The following is an 18,555-nucleotide window of genomic DNA, read 5'->3' as shown; positions in this document are numbered from 1 at the left end:
GCCTACATGACACAATGTCGAAAAAATTATAAATCAGCGCACTTATTTCTTCCTCTGAGAAGTTCACTGCCCTTCTGTACATAATATTTTGGTGGTCCTCCACTGCTTCAATACTGTCTTGGAAATTATGACTGGCGGTGTGGAAACATCGTCTGCTACCACTATGACGTCATACTCCGGTGTACTGTGATTGGTTACACAGGTTTAAATAGAGAAACCTTTCGCTCCTTGTTTGGCCAACACTTGCGCTGGCGCAACCTGGTGTTGGTCTTAAGATTGTCGTACAACACTCTCCAGAATACCACTCGTCAAAATCTCGTATGCACATCGCAAAAGTTCTCGCAGATTTTCTTGTAACCCAAACACCTTTCAGAATCCGCTACCTGGGCAGTAAAGGAAGAGGATATTCATAGACTCAGATGTACATAAATGACAATGATTAGATGGATGTGTAGTGCATTCTTGAATGCAAGGCCTAGGGGGGGCCAGGTTTGCAGTTGATTGGTTGAGAGGAAGATGGGATTGGAGTGTATAGGCACTGTGATGAGGAGAGGCAGATTGAGATGGGTTGGGCATGTTGAGAGGATGGAGGATGACAGTTGGGTACAGAAAGTGAGAAATGTGAACATTAGGGGTGGGGTTGTGAGAGACAGACCGAAAAAGACCTGGGACAAAGTCATAAAGTGTGACCTCAAAGATTAGGAGCTGAATAGGGGGGCTGCCAGGGACTGAGCTGCATGGAGAGCCACCATTAGGTGACCAAGGGTGATGCATGCAAGCATGCTAGAGCCTTTATAAATGATACAATATGAGTAGTTTATCATCTCATCGTGATGCACATTATGCGATCTATGATTTTGATGCTGATGACTTTCAGCTTTATGTTAAGTTGACAGATACTGATAATACCAAGAATAAGCTGGAATTCCTGATGACTTATATTAAAATCTCGATGGCAAATATGAGACTTAAGCTATCTATCTATCTATATACCTATGCTGCTTCCCCCAAGGAAAGGGAGGTAGCCGAGACAGGACGACACACTCCCCATTTACTCATCCATTCAAACACATTCATTCGCATCTTAGCCCCAAAGGGGAGAACGGACAGATCCTCACCACACCACACCGGACAAGGGTCAACTGCGCAATGCAATCAGTGACATCCGCAGCAGGGCCCGACAGCAGAACTGGTTTACCCGTGCCACATCATAACAGACCCATCCCCTTACCCGCACCTGACCTGACTAGCTGATCAGACCAAATGCGGGAGAATATCCCCTCAGGGCTGCGTCATCACTTATTCATTCACAATTTCTCTCCATTTATCTCTGTCACGCACAGCCACTCTTCCTTGCTCAACAGACATCCCTCTCGCATCCAGTGCTCTCTTCACACTGTCCATCCATCCTATTCGTGGTCTTCCTCTCAGCCTTATACCTCTCACATCAGATCTAGTTATCTTTTTCACCATTCGCTCATTATCCATTCTCTCCATATGCCCAAACCATCGCAACACCCTCTGCTCAAGTGTACCAGCCATCTCCCGAACAACTCCAGTTCTCCTTCACACTTCATCATTTCGCACTCGATCCATACGCGTCACTCCACACATACTCCTCAGACTTAAGCTAGGTGATGATAAAACAGGAGTCATCATTATTCAAGGAAACTGGAGGGATGGTATTGCTGATAATACCCTCTCTCTGAAGACTGGTGAGTCACAACGTCATCCAGTTAGTATTGTCTAAAACTTTGATGTATATTTCAATTCAAAACTAAATTATAAAGATCATATTAATCAAGCTGTCAGAGGTTGTAACCGACACATCAGAAACCTGTACTCTGTGAGACAGTTGTTGAATAGACGTTGCCTCTTAACACTGACCCATGCTGTGGCTTTGTCTTGTGTCAGTTATTGTAATTTGTTATGGATTGGCCTCCCAAATAATTTCTTAAAGTTGAGAGGTAGGATGGGACTGGAATGTATTCATGTTATGATGAGGAGAGGTAGATTGAGATGGTTTGGACATGTGGAGAGGATGGGGGATGATAATTGGGTGAGGAAGGTGATAAGTGTTAATATTGGGGGTGGGGTTATGAGGGGTAGACCGAGAGAGACATGGGACGAGGTCATTAAGTGTGACCTCAGGGTTAAGGGACTGAACAGGGAGGCTGCAATGGATCGTGCAGCGTGGAAAGCCGCCATTAGGTGACCAAGGCCGACGCATGCAAGCATGTTGGAGCCTTTAAAAACGAAATGACAGACGAAACAACTATTCAGTCTGTGTTAAATAGAGCAGCAAGGCTTAATTTTGGCCTCCACCAAGAACCCTTACCACCTTATTACCAGTTGAGTTGCTCTAGTTGCCAGTAATAGCTAAAATTGAATTTTAACTGCATCTTGTTACTTTCAAGGCTCTTATATTTGGTGAACCAGTGTTTCTTGCTAAATTGTTAAAACTTCACTTGGCATGCCCAGGTGTGATGTTAAGAAGTGAAGACAATTCTTAATGCCTCAATGAGCTTGCAGCTGTTCATCAGCCCTCTTTCTCAGATTGGTCTTTCTCCTGTACAGCACATCTATCTATCTATCTATCTATAGCCCGACGCCCTAATCCCGCAAAGGGTGGCCGCAGACAAAACGCCTCCAAGTCACTCTGTCACCCACCATTTGACTCCCCTCCCCCCAACTCACCCCCCCCTCCCTCATATACCTCTCAACTCCATCCCTCCACCTCATCCTCGGTCTACCCCTCCCTCTCCCTCCCTCCACCTCACCTACATACACCCTCTTAGTCAGTCTTTCATTCTCCATCCTCTCCACATGCATCATATAATAAATTGCCATTATTCATGAGGCAGCTGACTACTGTTGAATATTTTAAAGGGCAGCTCAGAGCCTTTCTTTTTTTCAAGAATCCACAATTTGGAGAGATGAATTGTGACAGACAATTATAGGGTTTAATTGCTATCACTAGTTTTTGCTGATGAAGTCTGAAGTGTATATGAGTGATGTCGCAGTTCTTGTAATTGTAAAAGTGTAAAAGAGTGTCAGGTACTAATGAATTCCATAGGAAGAACTGGTGCTTTTGAGAAATGAAAGCCTGGATTATTATTGAAAGAATGAATGGGTTATTATTATTAATATAGATGAGATGACATGTGGTAGTGGGGGCACACACCATCCACTCACTTGATATAGTGCTGCTCTCAGATGACTGTCCTTTCCTCTTTTCCTTCATTCTTTCCTTCCTTCCTCTTCTGTCTTCTTTCTTTCTGTCTTTTCTCTTCTGTCTGCGGTTGACTCTATGCTGAGTGACAGACCAAATGGTTTCCTGTACACCAGGAAACCACTTACTACACTGGGTAGTAACCATATAACAAAATTATGGCTCCTAGTGGTTTTGTGGGTAAGTAAGGCATTCCAGTTGGATTGAGCTGGTGTAGGTTTATATCCAAGGGGTGGTTGGGGTTTATTGCTCACATAATGCCATTCAGGGATGAGTGAGGCTGGTCACTCATCTTAAATGTCAGGATCAACTTGCCTAGCCCCGGGGCTCCTATACTTCTTATGGGGTAACACAGGATTAGATGATGATGATTAGATCATTTTGTTTTTGAAGGCTCCAACATGCTTGCATGCATCAGCCTTGGTCACCTAATGGCGGCTCTCCATGCTGCTCGATCTGTGGCAGCCTTCCTGTTCAGTCCCTTAACCCTGAGGTCGCACTTAATGACCTCGTCCCAGGTCTTTTTCTGTTTACCCCTCGCAACCACACCCCCAATATTAACGCTTCTTACTTTTTGCACCCAATTACCATCCCCCATCCTCTCCACATGCCCAAACAGCCTCAGTCTACCTCTCATCACAACACCAATACACTCCTATCCCATCCTACCTCCCAGCTCTTCCGAGTGCACTCCAATCAGATTGAGCTGGTGAAGGTTTATATCCAAGGGATGGTTGGGGTTGATTGCTCATGTAATGCCACTCAGCGATGAGTGAGGCTGGTCACTCTCATCTTAAATGTCGGGACCAACTGCCTAGCCCCGGCTCCTATGCTCCTCATGGGGCAATGTAGGATTGGATAATAGATAGATAGTTAGATAATTATTACTATTATTATTACTGTATTATTATTTGCTATTCCTACTGTCCCCTCCACCAGAACTTGTCTTTTAAACAGTACATTCCTCCTTGCTACCTTTCTTGTAGCTGCATTTCTCTCACAGCTGTTCTTTATGTAATTGGTTTCTGTCATAACTGTTAATCCATCTCATCCTACCTTTTTTTCTTTGGAGCTCTATTTTACATACTAGTTCACACCAACAGGACATCGACTATATCATCTGGACAGGTGACTTGCCACCACATGATGTTTGGAATCAGACTCGTGAATCTAACCTCAACATACTCCGTGCAACAGTACATCAACTCACCCAGTACTTTCCCTACACTCCCATTTTCCCTGCACTGGGCAACCATGAAGCAGCACCAGTCAATAGGTATGGAAGTACTTTACTAATTGTGTTATGGTATGAGTTTAAAAAATAAAGGTGTGTGTTTCGCCAGTAATCCATAATTCCTTCATAAGGATGTTGTGAAGGAGGCCCAAGTATCTGCACCTCTGTCATGAACAAACACTAGGAAGTGGAGATTTTTTTTTTCTTTTGTTTATTGAAAGTACAGCAAAACTTCACTATAATGGACTAATTTGGGCCCAAGCCATTCTGAAAAAAGTGAAATATCTGGATTTACCCCTGCCAACCTGGACTTTTTCCAATACTGTATATTAGACGTTAGTCCAGATCGCACTAACGGTTTTTGACTACCATTGCAGTACTGTACTGTGTTATACATCCACTACAGTAATGAGATAGTACAGGCATACCCCGGTTTAACGATGCAGTTGGTTAAGTAAAAACCCATCGCTAGGAGGGATATTGTACCTCAGGATAGATTTAACATGTAAAGTATAGGGCTGTGTTTTTGAGCCTTAGGCTTCCCCCCCAACCAAGTCCTAAACCTCCCCAAATGAGTCCAAAAAAAATTTAAAGCCATTCTAAATGGCATAACAGCTGTAAAAGAAGCTAAACTAAGCCTAAAACTAGTGCCTGTCTTGCTTGTACCCAGTCAAGGTCACTGGCGAATGCGATCTCTGACTCGTATTCCAACTCATTAGAGAATAAGCTGCAGTGTTGTATGCAATCCCACCATGAGATGGTCCCAGGACAATTAAAAAAACATCTGTTATGCATAATAATAATGTATGAATGACGCAGAATCATCCAAGGTGCGAATTGTTGTGACGGAGAATTGCTGATGTTTAGGCGGGGAATTCTCTCGACAGGGAATGTGATCGATGATGCGATTGGGAAAGCCTTTTCAATGGCCCCTCATTATGTTGGTTTTGTTACTCCTCTGGTTGTTAAGCTCCTTTATTTTCTTCTCTCATATTTTCCAATATTATTTAGAAATTCCTTTGTATTTTCACAGCACTTTCCTTTGAACAACCCGAATGTAAACACAGGATTTATTGATTGATGATGCGATCGGGCTTTTCGATGGCCACTCTTTATGTCATTTTAGCTACTGTTCTGGTTGCTGAGCTCCTTATTTTCTTCTCTCTTATTTTCCAACATTTATTTACAAATTCCTTTGCATTTTCAAAGCATTTTTCCTTCAACAGCCAAAATGTAAACACATGATTTATCGATGTCACAGTTTTCATCAATGCATGATATATTTACTCACTGAGTTTTCATTATTATTAATATTTAAAATTATTATTGCTCCTCATGGGGCAACGTAGGATTAGATGATGGATGGATGGATTATTACAGGAATGTTGACTGCCATTTGATGTGTTTTGAAATTGATCATACTTTGAACTACATTGATTCTTCATGAATTGGTTGATATATATAACAATGAGCTTAGCCCAATTTTGAATTATTAATCTCCTGAGGTAGTAAAAACAATTATTGTATATGATAATTCTCTGTGGCATTGTCCATCCATTAATTCTTGCTTAGACAACGTAAAAGGCAGAATGTGTGGGGCTTGCAGCAGACAGAATTAACTCGTTTGCATTATGTTTTTGTGAGAAGAGCAGTTGTTCACACTATAAAAGCCTAAAAGGCTAGGTATTATCAAAATAAAGTTGATTCATGTGGTGGTGAAAAAAAAAAAACTGTCTGCAGTTGTGAACAATTTGGTTGGTCAGAGGAATGTACTTGTTAAACCAACTTCTGTATCTGATGCCCAATTGGCTTCTGATTTTGCTTCATTTTTTGCAACTAAGAGATCTTGCATAAGAAGTGATTTAGACATCATTTCTCCTAGTGAAGGGTACTCAGTTGACTTCGAGCCATGGTGCACTGGAGATCATTTGCTTTCAACATTTCATCCGCTGGATGTAAACAAAGTCCAATGTTACATCAGAGAACTTAACAAAACATTTTGCCCACTCGATCTGTGTAATATGTCACAACTGTTGATGTGTATGAACACGCTGCAGAATTTATTTGCAACACAGTAAGTAGATGCTTCTTAGAAAGTAATTTTGTGCAGGCTGAGAAACATGCTTTGTTTAGGCCCCTAATTAAGAAACCTGGCCTTGATGTCAAGAGCATGACAAATTATCACCCTGTCTTTAACCCGTATTTCTTGTTCAAGATTATTCGGCGGGCCATACTTGATCAACTCTTACCACTACTGAAACACAGAAGAGTTGTTCTATTGTTCAGCCAGCATACAAAAAATACCATTCAACTGAAACTGCACTAACAAGGATTCATAGTGACTTGGTGGCAAACACCTCTAGTAGGATGTCCTCTCTCCTAGTTCTGTTGGATCTGTCTGCAGCTTTTGATACAGTGGATCATAAACTATTTTTGGATGATCTGTATTTGTATGGCATTCATGATAGTGCTGTTTTGCACTATTAAGATTTGGATGGTTAGGAGGAAACTTAAGCTGAATTATGGTAAAACTGAGATCATCATCATCAGAGGAAACAGAGGGGGTGACGACACTGATAATGCCCTGGCTTTGAGCATTGGTGTGTCACAGCTTCATCCGGTCATTTCTGTTTGAAATGTGGGTGTTTATTTTAATTCAAAGTTAAATTAAAAAGAACATACTAATCAAGTTGTTAGAGGGTGTAACTTGCTTATCAGAAATCTGTACACTGTGAGAAAATTCCTGAATAGATGTTGCCTCTTAACGTTAGTCCATGCATTGGTCTTGTCTCGTGTTGATTATTGTAATTCACTGTGGATTGGTCTTCCAAATATCTGTAATATACTAACAAAAGTTCAGTTTGTGTTGAACAGGGCAACACGGCTTATCTTTGGTCCCCCCTCCCCCCCGGAGAACCTCGAGTACCCCGTTCCTAATTGTGCTGCACTGGTTACCAGTAAAGGCTAGAATTAAATTTAAACTGTCTTATTACATTCAAGGTACGTATGTTTGGTAAACTGGAGTATCTTGCTGAATTGTTAAAACTCCCATTGGCACGTCCAGGTGTGATGGTACTTAGTGAAGATGATTCCTTGCGTCTTAACAAGCCTGGAGCCATTCACCAGTCATCTTTCACTGATCGTTCTTTTGTGTATAGAGTCCCTAGATTATATAGAGTAATATATTGCCATTGTCCATGAGACAGCCTCTTCTGTTGAATCCTTTAAGAGACAGCTGAAAGCCTTTCTTTTTTGAAAATGCTGCAGCATGGAGAGAGGTACTATGACGGATGATTATAGGGTTTAAGTATTGCCACTTTTTTTTTTTTTTTTAATGAAGATTGTATTGTATATGAGAGATATCACAATTCTTGTAATTGTAAAAATAATGTATATGTGTGTCGAGCGCTAGTGAATTCCCAGTGGAAGAACTGGCTCTGTTGAAAAACAAAAGACCAGAGTATTGTTATTATTATTTTTATTATTACCTGTATTATTGTTATTATTATTATTATTATTATTATTATTATTGTTATTGTGCTTCTTTGTTTTCTTGATAAGATCGTATCCATTCTGGAGTGCAGTGGGTTGCTTTATGATCGGGTGGAAAGGATTGCCTATGGTGAGAGGGTTGTTTTTCACAATTAGAAAGTGTTGGTGTTCAGTGATTTATGTTTGCTTAGCAGTTTATTAGTATGTTTGGTGTTCTTTGTAGGAAGGGATGCATTGGGTGTTGGAGGTGATGGCAACATGGGTCTAGGTTTTGCCTGTTTGCAATTCAGTGATATTGTTAAGTATTTTGTAGAACCAAAAGGGGCCTGTGGATTGACAGAAATGTTGTACAAAGGCCGTCCAGTTTTTCATTGTGTGTGTGCTAATTTTGCTGTTTATCTCATTGTTTAAGTCTTGGAGCCTAGTGATGATGTCTTGTGTATGTGGGGGGGGGGGTTTCAGTTTGTTGTGCTGTCTTATGAGATGGGCAGTCTCCAGTGTAAAGTTTGGATTATAATGTCTTCTGTTGCCTTGTGGGATGTAGTGTTTGTCTCCATTGAATGTGATGTTGCGAAGCTTTTCCGTGTGACTGTTAATGTTCATGATGGGTAAATTGTTTAATATGCTGAAGTGTTGTTCAGTTCCATCATTAAAGTTTGTCCAGTCTGCTTTCTTGTTGTTTGTGTACGTGAGGTGCGATTGCTGTGGTTTGGATTGTGTAGCCTTAGTGATAATTGTGGAGACATGGTCCATAGCTAGTTTGGGTTATGTTTGCCAAGTTATGTTGAGTGCAAGTGTTGGCAAACTGAATGTGATGTCTGGGGAGGAAATGGTGCAGTTTGCCTCCTATGGAATGAGGGTGTATTGTGAGATGTCACTGAGAATGTACATATTGAGTTGTGAAGCATTGTGGAAGCCTCAGTGGTTGTTATTGCCTTCCTTTACCAAGGTGGAGCGATGCTGTTTTTGCCTGCATCTGTGTGTGTGTGTGTGTGTGTGTGTGTGTGTGTGTGTGTGTATTTACCTAGTAAATACAGGAAATGAGCTTCGCTCGTAGAGTCCTGTCTCTGTTCCTCAGTAAGTCAAATTTTCCTTTGAACTCGTTTAAGTTTTTAGACTGGATGATCTCTTTGTCCAGGCAGTTCCACAGGTCTGTGCATCTACAGTATATGGAAAACTGAATTTCTTGATATCCTTCAAGCAACTTGGCTTTTTCAGTTTCATTCCATGCCCTTCTGTTAATCTCCCATCCCTTACAAACAGATCTTCTCTGTCAGTTTTTTCTACTCCAGTCATGGCTCTGAACACTGCAATCATGTTGCCCTTCTCTCTCTTTTCTTCTAAAGTAGGCAGATGTAGCTTTTCCACCCTTTCCCTGTACTACAGGTTTGCTGTGCTAGGGTCCATCTTGGTTGCTGTTCTTTGTATTTGTTCGATCTTCTTTATATGGTTATTTTTATGTGGAGATCACACTACTGCCGCATATTCCAACCTCGGGCAGATCCTGGCCACAATCAATTTTTTCATCATCTCATCCATGTTATGAAATGCTACCCCTATGTTACTCTTGTTAATGTATTTTTCAGGTGACAGATATTCCTGGACCAGCACTCCCAAGTCATTCTCTTTTCTCACTTTTGTAATTGGTTCATTACCCATCAAGTAATTTAGTGATGGTGAGGATATGGAGAATGTGAGTGCATTCAAGTACTTGGGTAGTGTGATGAGTAAGGATGGAACTTTGGGGAATGAAGTGTGTGAAAGGGTACAGCAGGGAAGGAAGGTTGTTGGTGCACTGAAAGCAGTGATGAGAAATAGGGAGGTGAGTATGGAAGTTAAGAAGTCACTGCATGATAGTATTGTGATCCCTACCCTGACGTATGGAAGCGAGGCGTGGACCTTGCAAGAGGGGAACAAGTCAAGAGTGAGAGCAGTGGAAATGAGTTACTTGAGAGGAGCATGTGGAGTGACATGGAGGGACAGGTTGACGAATGAAGAAGTGAAGGAACGTTGTGGGGTGGATGTGGATGTGGTTGAGAAGATTAGGAGAAATACACTGAGGTGGTTTGGACATGTGGAGAGAATGGAGAATGAAAGACTGACTAAGAGGGTGTATGTAGGTGAGGTGGAGGGAGGGAGAGGGAGGGGTAGACCAAGGATGAGGTGGAGGGATGGAGTTGAGAGGTATATGAGGGAGGGGGGGGTGAGTTGGGGGGAGGGTAGTCAAATGGTGGGTGACAGAGCGACTTGGAGGCGTTTTGTCTACGGCCACCCTTTGCGGGATTAGGGCGTCGGGCTATAGATAGATAGATAGACAATATTTTACATTTTTTGCTTTGAATTTCATTTCCCACCTCTGGCTCCAATCATGAATCCTATCCAGTTCCTCCTGCAGCATTTTACAGTCTTCTTCAACTTCTACTTTCCTCATGATCTTTGCATCATCAGTAAACAGACTTGCTTAACTGTTCATCCATCCATCCATCCATCATCTAATCCTACATTGCCTCGTGAGGAGCGTAGGAGCCTGGGGGCTAGGCAGTTGGTCCTGACATTTAATATGAGAGTGACCAGCCTCACTCATCCCTGAGTGGCATTACATGAGCAATCAACCCCAATCACCCCTTGGATATAAACCTTCACTGGCTCACTCTGATTGGAGCGCAATAATTACCCACTAAACCACCAGGCGCCAAAATTTGGTTATATGGTTACCACCCAGAGTAGTAAATGGTTTCCTGGTATACAGGAAACCATTTGGCTTGTCACTCAGTGTAGATTCACCCACAGGCAGAAGGAAGAGGAAAGAATGAAGGAAAGAAAGAGAGAAGAGGGAGTGTAAAGTCACCCGTAGGCAGAAGGACAAGGAAAGAATGAAGGAAAGAAAGACTGTTCATTCCATCTATAATATAGTTTTCATAAATCAGGAACATTACAGGCGCTAACACCAAACTCTGTGGGACTCCAGTTGTTACTTCCCTTCATCCAGACATCCTGTCCTTTGTAACTATCCTCATTTGCGTGTCTCTCAAGAAGTCTCTCATCCACTCCAAGAGGTTCCCCTTCAGTCCTCCTGTGTGTTCCAGTTTCCATTAGTCACTGGGGTACCTTATCAAAGGATTTCTCCTCTAAATACACACAATCCACCCAATTATCTCTCTCTTTCATGTAGCACATCAATCACCTTTGAGTAGAAGCTCAACAAATTGGAAACACATGACCTTCCATTTCTGAATCCAAACTGACTTTCTGCCAAAATGCCCATCTCCTTCAGATAGTTTATCCATCTGTCTTTCAGGATTTTCTCGCACAATTTTGTGACCAAGCTGGTCAGGGACATTGGTCCATAATTCAGGGGTTCTTCTTTGTTCCCTCCCTTATAAACTGGTACCACATTGGCCCTCTTCCAATCCCAAGGCACCATCCCTTCTTCCAAAGAACTTAAAAGTAAACCGTGAATCTTATTCGCCAATTGTTCTCTGCATTCCTTTAGTATCCAGTTAGAGATCCCATCTGGTCCTTGGGCCTTCCACACATCTTGAGTTTCTAGTAATTTATACAGTAAACCCTCGATATAACAAACTAATTGGGGGGAGGGGTGGGTTGCTATATCTGGTAGTTTGCTAAATCTAAGAGTCAGTATTATCCAAGGGATTACCAAACCTAGGTCGCTATCTCTGGGAGTCGTTCAGTCCTGCATATGCAGCCACAACCTAAACTTACACTTTGAAGTTTTACATGGAAAATTCATTGGTTTATGTAGTTATACATGTAAATACCATCATGTATGAAGTTGTACGTATAAATACAATACGTATAGTATGAGTACATACAATGTAGTACTGTTACAGTACACTTACTGTGCCAGGAAGGGATGCTGTTGTCACAGTGGGCTGATTCGCGAACTTCCCCCGCATTTAGTGTTTGCAAAATCCGGGGGAAGTTTGGTTGCAATTTGTCCTTTCACTATATCCAAAATTTGCAATACCAGGGTTCATTATATCAAGGGTTCACTGTACTTCTTGCACTTCAACTTTTACGTCTTTTAACACTACATTTCTAGTCATTCCCTCCTCCTCCACAAAATCACTTTCTCAAGTGAAGACTAATTGGAAGCATTTGTTCATTATTTCAGCTTGCATAACTGCATCTTTATAGACATTTCCTTCTACTTTCAGCTTATTGATTCCTTCCTTTTGTTTCAGTTTACCATTAATAAACCTGTAAAACAGTTTAGGTTCTTCCCGTACATTTGTCAAGCATACCTTTTTCAAAGTTTCTTCCTCTCAACATATTCTTGTATATTCATTTCTAGTTCTTTTATACCGTATTTGCTGGTGTATAAGGCCAACCTGTGTATAAGACTACTATCAATATTTCCAAACAAAATGTGGGTTTAGAGATATACTCTTTGCATAAGACAAACCCCAACTCTATAGAAACTGGGAGTTTTGTGCCCCAATAACCCCAGTCCTTTATCACTCTTCCCACTGACCAGTGAAGTGATACTATTAACACATTGCTAAGCAACACAGCCTTTGGGTAGGTTTTTAAACCAGCTTCTTTTATAGGTTTTACAGGCTATCTAGGCTGCATGTACCACCTCCGATATCAAAATGGGTTATACATTTAACATTCAAGTACAAACTCCTACTGTATTAAAAACATAAAATCATGTTGCCGTGATTTTTATACAGTAGGTTAAAGGAAAGTTACATTTTATTAAAGTAATCACATCAACTGTCAGTGATTAAAAACCTTCAAAATCAGTATCATCCACATCTGACATCATCAGTTCATCAACTTCATTTAATTTATTCATTCATCATCCAATCCTACATTGCTCCATGAGGAACGTAGGAGCCCGGGGCTAGGCAGTTGGTCCTGACATTTAAGATGAGAGTGACCAGCTTCACTCATCGTTGAGTGCCATTACATGAGCAATCAACCCCAATCACCCCATGGATATAAACCTTCACCTGCTCATTCAGACTGGAGCGCAGTAATTACCCACTAAACCACCAGGTGCCAAAATTTGGCTATATGGTTACCACCTAGTGTAGTAAATGGTTTCCTGGTATACAGGAAACCATTTGGCTTGTCACTCAGTGTAGAGTCACCCACTGGCAGAAGGAAGAGGAAAGAATGAAGGAAAGAAAGAGAGAAGAGGGAGTGTAAATACACCCGTAAGTAGAAGGCTAAGGAAAGAATGAAGTAAAGAAAGACAGAAGAGGATGGAAGGAAAGAATGGCGGAGAGGAAAGGGCAGACACCCGAGACCAGCACTACATCGAGTGAGTGGATGGTGAGCGCCCCCACCTACCACTTTCATCAACTTCACCCTTGGTTAAAGTTTGCAGTTCTTCGTCATAAGGATCAGACTCTGAATTCGAGCATCAGCTTCCTCTCTCTCATCTGCCCACAAAATGTCATCTTCTGTGCCATCCACTGAACTGGTTATTCCACATTTCTTGCAAGAGTTGATGACTGTTTCCACAGAAATGTCATTCCATGCCTTGATAATAAAATCATAGCTCATCCACGCCTGAAGCATGCATATTCCCACCACTTGTATACGACTTTTTACCACTGATCATCCATTTGTTCCATTTCTCAAGGATGCGGTCTTTGAATGGTTTATTCAGACAGACATCAAGTGGTTGTGGGACTGAAGTTAACCCACCAGGAATAACAGCAATGTCACTGTTGTTTATCACTTGGCAATGAGCCCTGCTTCAGATATGGGAACCCTGCATTCAGTGGTCTATCTATCTATCTATTGCCAGACGCCTCAATCCCGTTTGGGGTGGCCACAAACAAATTGCCTCCAAGTCGCCCTGTCCCCCGCCATTTCACTCCCCTGCTCCCAACTCACACCCCCCTCATATACCTCTCCACCCCATCCCTCCATCTCATCCTCGGCCTCCCCCTCCCTCTTCCCCCCTCCACCTCACTCACATACACTCTCTTTGTCAGTCTTTCACCCTCCATCCTCTCCACATGGCCAAACCACCTCAGTGTGTTCCTCATAACGCTTCCTATCACATCCACATCCACACCACAACGCTTCAGTAGTAAACAAGTAAAACAACCCAGCCATTTGCTACCGAGACATATGCTGGTTTTCATGGCATGGGCTCCACAGGTAACTCATCTTTCTTATGTCCTCATGGCTGTATCCATGGAGATATATAAATTTTTTTTTGTAAAAATTTGCCTTCGTATAGAAAACAAGTTGTGTTTGATGATGATGTTAGTATTTTCAACAGTTTTTGACCATATATGTACTATATTCAGGGAAACAAGGGTCAAGGTGAGTGTTTGGCAATGTTCCCTATCCCACCTATGGATCCCATAACCAGAGGATGTAGAGGTTAGGATTTTATACTCGGTGTTTAGGACAACCCCCAATTTGGGGCATTTTTTAATGAGGTTAAGAGTCGCCCTGTACATTGGCAAATACGGTCTTCTTCCATTGTTCTCTCATTACCTCTCTTACTCCATTTGTTCCATGCCTTATCCCTTTCTATTTTTGCTATCATACACCTTTTGTTGAACCAGTCATTTCATCAGTTGTCTTTTCCACTAACTTTTGGCACATGCTTTTCGACACCCATGTGTGTGTTTGTGTGTATTTACCTATTGTGATATACAGGAAATGAGCTACGCTTGTGGGGTCCCGTTTCTGTTTCTTGATAAGTCAAATTTGCTCTAAACTCATTTAAGGTTTTAGATTGGATGATCTCTTTGTCCAGGCAATTCCACAGTTCTTTGCATATTCAGTATAAGAAAAACTATATTTCTTGATATCCTTCTAGCAGCTTGGCTTCTTCAATTTCATTCTGTGTCCTCATGTTACTCTCTTATCCCATACAAACAGATCTTCTCTGTCAATTTTATCAACTTCCATCATGGTCCTGAACACTGCAATTATATCACCTCTCTCTCTCCTTTCCTCTAAGGAAGGTAAATGTGTGTGTGTGTAATTCACCGGGTCGGTCAGGATCACTTGATGGTCGTGATCGTCAGATTTTTACCCTCCCAGAAGGGAGCTGAGAGCTCATATAGTCCGATCTAAGGGCAAGGCTGTGACCTTCACACACGCACACACCCGTCCCCTTGCTCAAGGGGGACAGTAACCACCCACTTCGTCAGTGAAACTTTTCGCAACCTGAGCGAGGCGCAAACTCCCGTCCACCAGTTGGCAAGCAAGAACGTTAACACTGCACCAGCAAGCGGTGCGTGTGTGTGTGTGTGTGTGTGTGTGTTACCATTATATCTCATGAATGGCTTGAGCTATCAATGTGAAACCTTCAGGGTATCAAGTAAATGGCCAAAATCTTGGATGATTTCAAAAATGGGCACTTAGGGTGAAGGTCAGGGCCACCAAAATGGCTGCCAAAGGTCAGCTAGTTTTAATATGGATTATCTGTTACCATTATATTATCATGAACAGCTTGAGCAATAAACATGAAACCTTCAAGGTATCATGATAGGCCCAAAATCTTGGATGAGTCAAAAAAATAGGCACTCAGGGTCAAGATCAAGGTCACCAAAATGGCTGCCAAAGGTCAGTTAGTTTTCATATGGATTATCTGTTACCATTATATCTCATGAATGGCTTGAGCTATCAACATGAAACCGTCAGGGTATCAAGAAATGGCCAAAATCTTGGACAAGTTCGAAAATGGGCACCCGTGGTCAAGGTCAGGGTCACCAAAATGGCAGCCAAAGGTCAACAAGTTTTAGTATGGATTATCTGTTACCATCATATCTCATGAACAGCTTGAACTATAGTATCAACATGAAACCTTCAGGGTATCAAGATATGGCAAAAATCTTGGACAAGTTCAAAAATGGGCACTCAGGGTCAAGGTCGAGGTCACCAAGATGGCTGGCAAAGGTTGGCTAGTTTTAATATGGATTGCCTCTTTGTGAAACGTGGTGACTGAATTCCGTAGAGTTTTGCTAATTTTCTTCACATCTGGTTTGTAAGTAGCTAGTAATTTGGCCAACAGCATGGTTTTTAAGTAGCTTGTAACTTGGCCAGCAGCATATTTTGGTGGGCGATTAGCATTCGGCTCCCGAATGCTTTTCTTTCATTTTGATTTTCGTTCGTACCAGGCTGTGTGTTTATCATTAAAGTCACCGGTAAGGATAGCATTAGATGTTTGTGTTAAGGGGAGGAGCTAAGAGTTGTATTGCACTGGTACAACCTGGGAGGTGTTAGGGGGAATGTGAATGATAAAAATGTTGATTTCTTGTTTGTAACCAGATTTGACACGGAGTGACTGTATTTCTAATGTTGTGTCATTGTGGGAAAGTGATTGTGTTGTTTGTGCTGTGTCTTTGTACAGGATTGATCGGTGAATGTACGTAATGAGGCCTCCTCTTTGGCCCTTTGTTCTGTCTCAGGAAATGTGTTAGTGGTGTCCGATTTGGGGGATCAGTTGTGTGTGTTTCACTTTTGTTTCTCACAAGGGTGCTTTCTGTGTATTATGGTTGTGATATGTAGTAGATGTCATGCTTGTGGGCAGGGATTGAGTTGTGCTTTCTGTGGTTTTCCAAGAAGTGACATTGTTGTAGAGGGTGGGGGGAAACGTGTTTGTGTGCCAGGAGGAGTGTTTGTAGAAGATGTCACACCTGTCATACACCCATGTGCTGTGTTGTTTTCTGGCATTCCTTAGTGTAGTGCATGTGATGTGGATCCATTCACTTCAAGAATTGTATTAAGCAGATCCACATGTATGATTTCTGCTTGTGATGTGTGGGGAGTTAACAGGGTATATGTATTGTGTGCAGGGCCCAGAATTGCTCTCAGTGTCTCTGGCTAGTGAGAGAAACAGGGAAACAACCACCAGAGAGTCATTTCCTTTAGTGTAAAAGTCATAGTGGGGAGTTGCTGCCCGAATGTGGGTGACAGTGTCCTGCCGGCTGGGCAAGGGTCCTCCTTGCAGGACACAGGACAGGATGAGGGGGTTCTCTTCCAAGGCAAAAGTTGCATCTACTTCTTTCCACCCAGGCTAATGGTGGCACCACAGGAAAGCTCCTCTCCACCACCTATGGTTGAAGTAAGAGAGCTGTATATATTTACTCCAGATTACAGATGTGATGAGGAAATTGGTCAGGTTATTTGGATGATGAAATGAATTGTACAAGCTTTTACATAGTGCTGTGTTATGTTAACTTTCAGCTTTTCATTCACTCCCATACCATAATCCCATTACAACCATAACATTTTTTTTTTTCTTTTTCCCAACAATTTTTCACCCTTGTCCCAACTGCAGAATCACTCACTGTCATGCCTTTTGTTTAGTGTAAACTCTTTGTGAAAAACCATTAATATTACCATCACAATCTTCTTTCTTTCCACCTCAGCCTCATCACTAATACTGCTACATTACCAATAGCTTCCCACCACCCTTCATCGCTGGAGACTACAGTATTGATTGGCTGTATGAAGAGTTAGACAAACAGTGGCAAAAGTGGCTACCCCAGGACACGTCACCCACCATCAGGAAAGGCGCATTCTACTCAGTTCTGGTGCGTCCAGGCTTCAGGATTATTTCACTCAACATGAACTACTGCAACAACAAAAACTGGTAAGTTAGTGGGTTGGCCTGATTGATATATAACTTACTTTTTCAGTCCTTGTGAGTTCATGCACTTTGGAAAATGTCCTTGCCCTTTGCCCTTTCACCATATGCAAAAGCAGTAAGGATGAGAGAAAATGCTTGACAACCATAAGTAAAGGAAAAGAGTTGCCGTAAGTTCACTTCACTTGTGAAATTAATTTACAACCATTACTACAGCAACGTTGGGTCTGGTTAGTACTTGGATGGGTGACCGCCTGGGAACACCAGATGCTGTTGGCATCCCTACGTGTCAAGTGGGGTTGGTGGAGGATTAGTGCCCCTCCCTGTAAAACAATTAACTCTAAGCCGTTGGCCACCCCGTTTGGGATACATGGCGTCTGGCAATGAATGAATGAATGAAACTTCAGAGTAGTAGTTGTGGTTGCTGCAGATTCAGTGACACACTTAAGCTGAAAATTTCCACCTGTTCACATGTCCACAGCATTCTTTCCTTTGTCCTAATTCTTCTGTTCTTTAATTGGCATGTCTGCTTTAAATACAATTTTACTAATGTTGCTTACCCATCATTTCTCTTATGTGTGCACGTAATAATTTGGATGCTTCCTCACAGTTTCATCCCTTCTTTATGAAGACAAGCCTTTATGCTTAGGTCATTCTTTGTTTTTAATGCCTAATCCTGTGAGTACTTAGTATCCCCAAGTTCAGCCAGATCGTTATCCATATTGGAACCTTACTCAGCTCCAGTCTGTGGCCATAGATATACTTATAGATCATATGACTTAAACTGACTAACATCAAGGAGCTTTGAACCCTAACCTCAGGTTCATGGAACTCACTGTTAGTAAGGCCAGTGCATCATCTGAATTAAATTTAAATGTCAGGCATAAAGTCAGAAGGAGGAGGAGGTGGGGTACGAGCTTCAGCATCATTTAGAGTAAACCTGAAAGTAAAATTTTTGAGCAAACAGTTCAGTTTAATTAGAGTGTGAAACATCTACAGAGC

General features: G+C 41.9%; 1 protein-coding gene across 7 annotated transcripts in view; it reads left to right on the top strand.

The window, feature by feature from the left end:
* The window catches only part of LOC145412628 (sphingomyelin phosphodiesterase-like), a 275,380-nt gene that overhangs the window by 130,182 nt on the left and 126,643 nt on the right, over window positions 1-18,555 (top strand). For 6 of the 7 annotated variants that reach the window (XM_080282549.1, XM_080282546.1, XM_080282550.1 and 3 more), the window contains 2 exons: window positions 4,336-4,508; window positions 17,368-17,559. In XM_080282549.1, coding sequence (XP_080138675.1) covers window positions 4,336-4,508; window positions 17,368-17,559 — 365 coding nt within the window. The remainder of the gene's footprint in view (window positions 1-4,335; window positions 4,509-17,367; window positions 17,560-18,555) is intronic. The other variant, XM_080282551.1, reaches the window with a different exon arrangement.

The sequence above is a fragment of the Coenobita brevimanus genome, chromosome 93 (genome assembly GCF_032717465.1).
Source record: "Coenobita brevimanus isolate Jiangsu-jjx chromosome 93, ASM3271746v2, whole genome shotgun sequence".
NCBI classification, from domain to species: Eukaryota; Metazoa; Arthropoda; class Malacostraca; order Decapoda; family Coenobitidae; genus Coenobita; species Coenobita brevimanus.
Note: the sequence above shows the minus strand (reverse complement) of the source record. Positions and strands in the feature narration are given on the sequence as shown.